The 9,411-nt window shown below is 64.9% G+C and overlaps 1 protein-coding gene across 1 annotated transcript; it reads right to left on the reverse strand.

Annotated features, from left to right (window-relative positions):
• Positions 1–1,114: 1,114 nt before the first annotated feature.
• On the reverse strand, positions 1,115–9,001 carry ABHD17A (abhydrolase domain containing 17A, depalmitoylase). The gene is made up of 5 exons (XM_055709809.1): positions 8,888–9,001; positions 5,912–6,427; positions 3,800–3,994; positions 2,952–3,131; positions 1,115–2,043 (listed from the first exon to the last, which is right to left on the reverse strand). Exons 2-5 carry the CDS (start codon positions 6,223–6,225, stop codon positions 1,818–1,820), a joined length of 915 nt encoding a protein of 304 aa, XP_055565784.1. The 5' UTR covers positions 6,226–6,427; positions 8,888–9,001; the 3' UTR covers positions 1,115–1,817.
• Between the last annotated feature and the right edge of the window lie 410 nt (positions 9,002–9,411).

Here is a 9,411-nt window from a genome sequence, read left to right on the forward strand (position 1 = left end):
CAGAGCCCCAGTGCCGAGGGTCCCCCCTCCTCACCGCAGCACCCTGCCTCGGTCCTGGGGGGAAGGTGAGGGGTGTGGGGAGCTGGGGGTCCCATGCCCCCCCGGCCCCGTGGCTGCCACCCACAAACAATAGGTGCATTTGAGCGCTCCGTGTGTCAAATGCAAGGCCCCACCACAGGCCCCTGAGCCCCCCACCCCCACGAGCCGCCTAAGGAGATTATCGCTCCTCACATGAGCCTGTGGGCCCCACGGGGGAGGAGGGGACACGGGGCGACAGGGACAGGGAGGGGGGAACCGGTTTCCTGAGAGCCCCACGAGGGTCCCTGTGGGCACGGGAAGGGACAGAGGGATGCTCTACTCTTTGGCAAAGGCAAGGGATGCAGGAAAACACACGGACACTCTGAACAGCTCTTTCGGGGTGATTTCGGAGCAGCCATCAACCCCCAAAAGCACAAAGCCGAGCGCCCTGCCGCTCTGTGGGGCAAACACCCTGTCTGCTGGCAGAGGCCAAGGCGGGATGCCCCCGTGCCTGCCTCTGTGGCCAGCACACACCAGGAATCACAGAGTCCCCTGGGAGCCCGGGGCACAGCTGGGCACAGAGTAGGTCAAAACAAAGCTGTGCTCACCCCAGGGTCACCCTGCCTGCTCAGGACCATGCTGTGTGCCTCGCCATGCTGGCCCTGGCACACCGGCAGACCATGGGGATGTCCCCCTTCCCCTCCCTGCAGCACACCCGAGGCCCCACGCTCCTGCTCCTAGGAGGCTGAGACCTCCTAGGTCCTCCACCTCCCATGGGAACCCCTAATGAAACAGGGCAGGGGCTGGCGGGGGAACAGGCTCCCGTTGTCCCCACAGCCCGATTCGAAGAAGCAGACCTTTGCAGCCCAATCCCAGGAGCCCAAGGGCTCCTTCCCCATCTGCTGGCACCCTGGGGCTGCCCAGTCCCCAGAGGAGGGTGACAAGCGTCAGGGATCTGGCCAAGTGCAATTCAGCAGAGACATCGGCCAGCAGGGAAAGCCAAGGGGCTGGAGCCACATGGGCTGGGGCTGGTCCCCCCAGCAGGGTGATGGAAAGGCAGCCCCAGGTGTACCCAGGGAAAGGGTGCACACGGGTAAAACGTTAAACCTCTGCTCTTTATTTGGTGCCTGGTTTCCTTGCCCCGTTTCCCCGAGCGCACTGCCTGCGAGCGAGATGGAGAAGGTTTTCTAGGGATGACCTGAACGCGGGGAGCGCTCTGAGAAGGCAGAGCAGGGGGCACCTCCTCCATGTATCCCCAAACTCCCCTTGGGACACAGACACTAGGCACCCCACCGCCACCAGCGCTGATCCCGGGAAAGCGCCATTGAGAGCAGGAACTGCCACCTCCTCCGTCCCGCCCCGCAGCAATGGCGGGGAGGGGGCTGGGCCCCCAGCCCCTCTCCAACTCGCCTTATTGCTATAGTCAGAGCAGCAGAGCGGCCAGGAGGAATTCAGGAGTTCGCTGGTTTAGGAGGGGGGATGAGGACACATCCGAAGCCAAGGGTACACCATCAGGTGGGTGGGCTCTCATCTTTCTGAGGAAGGGGGAAGGAGCTGCCGTCTCTTGCCAGCCCGGCCGGTGGTGCCAGCAGCGCCGGGGCTGACACCGGGAGGGAGGAGAGTTGTGCTTGCGTCCAAGAGGAAAATGCACCATCTGCTCCAGGGCATCCTGCCCTCTCCCGAGCCCGGAGCTGAGGTTGTACAAACTCATTGCACCTCCAGCAGCAGGGATTGGGGAGGGACACTGGGAAGAGAACTGGAGAAACAGGCAGAAACCCCCTGCCCGTCCCCCTGCCCTGCTAGTTACGTTGGCTGGGCAGCTCCTGGGAGATGAATTTTCGAAGGCGCTCGAGGTACTGGCTGTAGAGTTCAATGTCATTGTGCCCAGCCCCGTCCACCCACAGCGGCTCCACAGCCTTCGGGCAGCGTTCAAAGAGCGCCAGGCCATGGGAGAAGTCGATGACTTCATCCTCCGTGCCGTGGATGATGAGGACAGGAGAGGTGATTTTGGAGATCTTCTCGATGCTGCAAAGAAAGTGGGTGAAGAAGAGATGAGAGGCGGGGTAAGTACAGGGATCATGGCACTCCCTCCTGCCCCCCAAAACTTATTCCCTCGGGGAGAGGGACCAGGAAATGCTCTTTGATCACAGCAGAGCATGGGGACATGGAGCTTCTGCCAAGGATGACCTCCAGGACAAGGTCTTCCCTGACATGACAGACAAGGACCAGACACAACAGCCCCATGGGACCCAGGCAGGGCTGACAGTAACCGCTGCAGGACAGCGTGGACGCAGGCCCTCCCCGCTCAGGATCAGCCATGCCAGGCTTTGAGGAGTGGAAGCACGGCTGTTCTCAGCCCGGCCCCGGAGGCCACGGGGACGTAGAGCGTGGGCTGGTGGCTCCCCGCCACGGCTTCTGGCTCGGGGACCGTCTCTCGGGCCCTGCTGGCCCGGCTACGAGGAAAAGGCAAAGCAGGAACTCATCCCACCTCAGTGCTGCTTTTCCATGCCACTGCCTCTGCCGTCTGCAGAGGGGGGGAAAAAAGGCCAAGAAATTACTCCTGGGGTGGAGAAGGGTCCCAGGGGCACCTGGGATCACCCTTGTGATACACTACAAGGGGCCAGTGGCACAGCCCCAGAGCTGGCAGGCAAAGACACTGGACAGGATGGCCAGGAGGTGATGCCACCAGGGGACTTGGGGTGCACACACCATCAGGAGAAGGCACGGTGACCCCAGTGAGAGTTACAGCCCCCCAAGATGGGGTGAAATGCAAGGCAAGAGGATGCCGATGGGCACGTTTAAGCCCATCATTGGAAAGAGACCCAGTTTTCACCACAACCCCTCTTCATGGCCAGGGCTGGTGTCCAGGACAGAGCTGGTCTGGGCACTGACCCTCCAGAGCTGACCCTGTCCCTTCTCCTCGGGCCACTCACTTGGGGAAGGCATCGAACCAGTAGGTCTTCTTGGTCTCAGGGAAGGCGACTCTCATGCCAGAGGTGAGCGGGGAGTGGAGCACGATGGCAGCACACTCGTAGCGGGAGGCCAGATCAACTGTGGGCACTGTGCCGATGCTCTGTCCATATAAAATAATGTTCTCCGGGCTGATCCCATATCTGGAAGAGGGCAGGTCAGGTCAGCACCCAAGCACCAGAGTCACAGTGCCAGGAGATACAGCCCAGGGGATCACCCTGCTCTGGCCACAGCACCCTGCAAGGCTTGCTGGGGCCAGGGGGAACAGGGCTCTGTCCCCCCTGCCTTTCCCTCACAGCTGGGCCCAAAGCAGCTGCCCTGCACCCCCGGCAGGACCAGGGAGCAGCCGGGGCTGAGCTGCCAGAGGAGCTGTGGGGGGTGTCAGGGCTCACCCTCGGCAGGAGCAGGGTTCCAGGCAGGCTCGCAGCCGCACAAGGCAGCCCCCAAGTTCCTGGGTCACGCTGCGAGCCTGGCCACAGGGCAGGGGAGGCAGAGCCCATCATGGGGCTGCACCTTGAACCTGGCTGGGGAACCAGGGCTGAGCACAGCCTGGGGAGAGCCTGGGAACGGCAAGATGGGGAGCACAGCTTGTGCCAGCACCTCCAAGCAAGGTCATACCCCTGCAGCATCTCAGCCCCTCCAGGTCCCCCAGCCTGCTCCCCTGCAGCTGCTTTCCAGCCACCCCTTGCCATTATGAGTGGCCCGGGTTCCCTCTCTGGGAGATTTCCTGTTTTCCAGACTGCTGGACCACAGGGTTTTCCTGGCGGCAGCATGGACATCCTCCCTTCCCCCTGCCAGGCACCCAGCTCACCGCGTCCGCAGCGCCTGCCACGCAGCATCGATGTCGGAGTAGAGGTTCCTCTCGGAGGGCTTGCCCGTGCTCACGCCGTAGCCTGAGTAGTCATAGGAGAAGATGTTGCAGTTGATGCGGGTGCCCAGCCCGATATAGAAGCTGCTCATCTGCCCCAGGTCCACGGCGTTGCCATGTGAGAAGAGCACCGTGTATCTGCAGCACCGAGGAGAGACAGGCACAGCAGGTTAATCGTGGATTCTGCGGTGCTGCTGCACTGCCCAGCCCCACCAACAGCTCAGGGATGGATGTGCCTGGGCAGCACCAGCCGGGACATCAGCTTGGGAGGCCAAAACCCAAACCCCAGGACATGAAGGGCCAACGCTCCTCTGGCCATCAAGGAGGGTCCTCGCAACGCCCCCAATCCGATCCTGGAGATACCCAGACACACTCCTTGCCACCCAGGGCCAGGGGCTTGCTCCCAGCAGAAACAGGCAGCCCAAAGGCAGGATGATTCTGTTCAAGTTTCTGAGTCTATTTTTGGTAAAAAGCTCAGGATTTGGGGCCGTTTGCCCAATGGGGATTTCAAGTAAGAGTTCTGACAGCAGATTTTTTTCTCTCCTGAGTCTGGCAAGACACCAGGCACTGGGAGAGAAGTGAATTGTGGGAGTGACAAGGCACAAGAAATTTCCACCATAAGGGGAAAAACAATGTTAATCATAAAAATTAACACTAATAGCAGATTGATGGAAGCTTGGCTCTCTTCTGCTGGAGGGAGGGAGCAGGACCCACTCCATGTTGAGCCCTCACAGTTGGTCCGAGAGAGGTCTGCGGCCAGGTTGAGCCTCTGTGTCCCAGCCTGGACACCGCAGGAAGGGAGGGGGTGGCAGGATGGGCTGGGGGTGGGGAAGACAGACAACAAGCGAGACCTGATGCCCCAGGGGGTTTGGCCAGATTCCCCCCAGCCTGGAGCTGTCCCTCCAGCCCTGCAGCCTGTGCTTAAACAGCCGCTCCTGCAGGCTGGCTGGGAGCGGGGCCAGCACCGAGCATCGCTGCAGCATGGCGCAGGCAGGTGGATGTGCAGGCAGAGCAATCCTGCCACTGCTCTCCTCTCTCTGGGAACCCATGCAGGGACAGCAGACATCCCCATGGGCAGCCTGCAGAGCCCTCTAACATCTCTCCATCCCCTGCAAGAGCCACCCTCCTCACCCCCAGCCCACTCAGTGGCTTCAGAGCCCTTGGTGAGCTGGGGGCTGCTCCAGGCTGCACTCCCCTGTGCAGGGGTCTCTGCGGATGCCGTTCCTTGGAAGGCGCATTGCTCCCAGGTGGATACCAGTGGGGGAGCTGGTCAGCTGGGGTGGTGCAGGCTTTGCGACCTGGCCTCCCTCTGCACCTGAGCCCCCAAGCTGTGCCACCGGCTCGGGGAGCAGCTCCCAAGCCCCCTCCCGTCCCCTAGTGCTTGGTCACCAGCAGCCGGGAGGTGGTCTCCACCTCACACCCCAGGCTGCCCCTCTCCAGCTTCCCAGTTTTCAGACCCACGGGAGTGACCAGCAGCAGGTTGTGCCTAAACACCTCCTGGCTTTCACTCCTATCGCCCTTCCCCTTGAGGAATCAAACATGCTCGTGAATGAGACTAAAAATGCAGCCCCAGTTGCCCGCAGGGGTCTCCTGGCTGGCACAGGCTCTTGCCCATCCACATGGTCGCTGCAGGGCTGGGGATGGAGGCTGGGGTGCAGACCCCTCTGGTGCTCACCAAGAGCTCACTGCACAGCTGGAGCATGTTGTATCACTGGCGTGTCATCAGGAGGGATCTGCGGGACTGCCTAAGGAATCCCTACATCCCTGTAGCCTCCGGCTTTGCCTCCACTCCCTGCTTAATCCCATTCCCGGCTGCAGCCACAAGCCAGACTGGTCCCAGGAGCTGAGCTCACCCGCCCCGCAGGATGCCTCTAAACCCCCATGGCAGGGCCGGCTCCTTCAGCGAGGCGCCAGGTCGGGCTGGGTCGAGGAGGTGGTGCTCAGCTGAAGGAGAGAAGCGGGCAGGATGGCACGCTGCCTCACCAGCGCCTCACCAGCCTGGTACCAAGCGGCTGGGGTCAAACAGCCAGGCTGGTACATCCAGGGGCAACTCACCTGGCACCTGGCACGCAGCGGACGTACATGCAGCCAACGCGGTTCCCCCGACTGCTTTTGGTGACGAACACCTCAATGTTGTCCAGCTCCCGCTGGGAGTACTGGAAATCCGCCCGGTCCTTCAAGTGCAGCTTCCACCGCCCCGCAGCGCCGCCTCGCAGGGAGCCCGTGCTGGTGCTGCCCACAGGCTCTGGCTCGGGGACCACGGCATAGGTGGGCTCTGGGGGCAAGAAGGCCAGTTTGGCAGCGATGCGGCTGGGGCAGGGGGGACAGCAGAAGAGGCAGCAGAGTTGGCTGATCGACAGCCCGTTCATGACGGCAGCGAGGCAAAAGGCAGCCGCGTCTGGAGCGAGGGAGGATCCAAATCGGACAGAGGCCGGGAACGACGACAGCCTGGAGAGGCCCCGTCCTCAGCTGGCCCTCGGCACAGCTGCCGCCAGCAGCCCACTGTGGGCCGGGGTGCTGGTCGGGGCTGGGGTGGCCGCCATCCGTCCGTCTGCGGGCAGCAGCGGTGGCCTGTGGGCAGGACACGCAGCAGTGAGGGCTCTGCGCTGGGCACCCCCCAGGCACGCGTGACCCACAGCCGGGGACAAACACGCACCTCCCCAGCACACCCATGCGCTGGCGAGCACAGGCACCGCACCGCCTCTAGCCGAGGGGCGCACCGTCCCATCCCTCCCCTCCCCCAGCCCCCACACTCACACTGAACCCACGCAGCCCCCCAAAACCAAGCCTCCTTCAACACTTCCCAGCCCCCGCACCAGGCCCACGCTGAGGAGGCGAGGATGGTGGGCGCAGGATGATCGCACACATACACACGCTCCACAACAGCCGCGTGGTCGGTGGGACGAAGGATACAGCCCCCCCTGGACCCCCCAACCGCCGGCACAGGCCCAGCCACACTGGCGTGCAGCAGGAGCGCTGAGCTCCCAAAGAAAAAGGGGAGGGGGAAGAAAGGGGAGAGGAGAGGGGAAAAAAAAAAAAAAAAGCAACTATTTTCTGCAAGTTTGGGCACAGGCTCGCACTGAGGAATGTCAAACCAGCCCACACCCCGAGGAATTTGCTCCATCTGCTTCCGAAGGGCTGGGAAAGGGGAGGAAAGGGTGGAGGGAGGCTGCCCGCCCAGCGGGAGGAGAAGGCAGGCGGCACCAAAATATGCCAAAATATTCAGAGAGAAGGGATGCCCCGTACCGCGGCCCCGCTGCAGGCCCTGTGCTGGGGGGGCCAGGGCTGGGCTGGGGTCCCCCTCCTGCCGGTGACCACAGTGGTGCTGGGGCCGGCACACAGCAGCCCCGTGTCCCCCCAGTTTGGTGGAAGTGGACGGGGTGTCCGGCGGCCGCACACCTGCACGGGCACGTCCCGGCGTGGGTCCACGCAGGCAGAGCAGGCAGCCGCTGGCAGCGCAGGCGCCGTGGGTCACACTCATGCCGTGTGTCACGCTTGTGCCGGGCCAAACCCCAGCACCCGTGGGGCTGGCACCCCCGTGGGCAGGTACCCCTGGGGGGCTGGCACCCCCGTGGGTCTGGCATCCCTGAGGGCAGGTTACCCCAGTGGGCAGGTACCCCTGTGGGGCTGGCACCCCTGGGGGCAGGTTACCCCCCATGGGCAGGTACCCCTGTGGGACTTGGCACCCTGTGGGCACATAACCCTGGGGGGCTGGCACCCCTGTGGGCACGTTACCCCCCATGGGCAGGTACCCCTGGGGGGCTGGCACCCCCATGGGGCAGGCACCCCTGCCCTCGCCCCACAGCCAGCATGAGGGACCAGATCCAGACCCCCAAGCTAACCCCCCGCATGGCGTGGGGCTGGCTCCATGCTACACACACCCCGCTGAGCCCCCCCCCCGCCAACAATCACTCCATGGCCACAGCAGGAGGATCCACACTGCACCCACCCACTCACTTGACCTGAGCAGGCCACCCAACACGCTGACCCACACGGGATTCCCCCCCCCCCAGTGACTGGTGGGTGCCCCCCACCCCACCAGTGACCAGTGTGGGCCTCTCCTCTCCACTGACAGGCATGGGAACCCCCCACCCCACACACAGTGACTGGCGTGGGCCTCCCATCCCCCACTGGCTGGGGAGAGGGGGGTCCCACACACACTGACCTGTGTGGGCCCCCCCTACTGAGTGAGTGCCCCCCCCCCCAAACACACACACTGACCCATATGTGCCTCCCCCCACCACCTTCCAGGCACAGGACCCCCCACCCCACACACACCAACTGGCATGGGTGTCCCCCACCATGGGCTGCTGTGGGAGGCCCCCCTAAATTGACCTGTGTACCCCCCCTCCACTGACTGCTGTGGGACCCCCACCACTTACCAGTGGAGATCCCCGCCCCTGCTGACCAGCGTGGGCCTCCCACCCCACTGCCAGGCATGGGACCCCCCCACCCCACACTCGCTGTCGTCCCCCCCCAGACTGCTGCAGGCCTCCTACACACCAGTGGTAACTGGTGTGGGACCCTCCTCAAACACATGCTGCCTCGTGGGACCACCATGCCCCTCCATTGACCGGTTTGCCCCCCCTCCTCAAACACTGCCCTGCGTGGGCCCCCCCCCGACTGCTGTGGCCTCCCCCCTCACTGCCCCGTGTGGGACCCTCCCTCAAACCCACACGCCGCCGGGTGGGACCACCGCGGGCCACCCCCCGGACTGGTTTTCCCTCCCCACACACACACACAAACACTGACCTGCGTGCCCCCCCCCACCGCTGTAGGCCTCCCCACACCCCCCACCGCCCTGTGTGGGCCCCACTCCCTCCACCGACCCATACGCCCCCACTCCCCACACACGCTGACCCCCGCGGGCCCCCCCCCGACAGCTGTGGGTCCCCAAACACAGACCCTGAGCGGCGTGGGGCCCCACCGTCCACCGCGGGGCCCGACAACCCACCGCCCCCAGCACACGCTCATGCCCCCCGCGTCCCCAGAGCCCGGCCGAGGCAGGGCCGTGCCCACCCCCCCCCGTACCTGGGCATGCTCCGGCCCGGGCCCCCCCGCGCTCGGGGCTGCCGAAGGGACGGGCGGCCGCTGCGGTCCTCCGAGGCGGGGGCGGCGCTGCACAGCGGCCCGCCTGGCCCCGCCCGCTCCCGCCCGGAAGTGACGCCATCTCCCCGCCCCCGTTGCCAGGGGAACGGCGCGGCCTTGCCCGGGGCTGCCCGCCCCTGGTGGCCGCCGGCGCCAAGGCGGGGGTAGGCGGGCGAACCCACGCACGGAGCCCCACACACGTCCCCCTCCCAACGCCCCCCGGGCTGGATAGGGGGAGCAGGGGGGCGGCTCGGGCCCGCGCCGGAGCTGGGGTCCCACCTGGGTCCCAGGCGCCAGCCCAAACCCCCTTTCCTTCCCCTCCCCGGGTCACAGGCCGCTCCAGGCCCCACTCCAGCCCTGCACACGCCGGTAGGGAAAGCAGCTCCCCCGCCACGGCCCCCTAGGGCTAAGGGAGAGTTTGGTCCTCTAAGGGGACAGGGGACAGCCTGTGCACCAGGGTGGTGGGG

The sequence above is a fragment of the Falco cherrug genome, chromosome 4, assembly GCF_023634085.1.
Source record: "Falco cherrug isolate bFalChe1 chromosome 4, bFalChe1.pri, whole genome shotgun sequence".
Classification (NCBI taxonomy): domain Eukaryota; kingdom Metazoa; phylum Chordata; class Aves; order Falconiformes; family Falconidae; genus Falco; species Falco cherrug.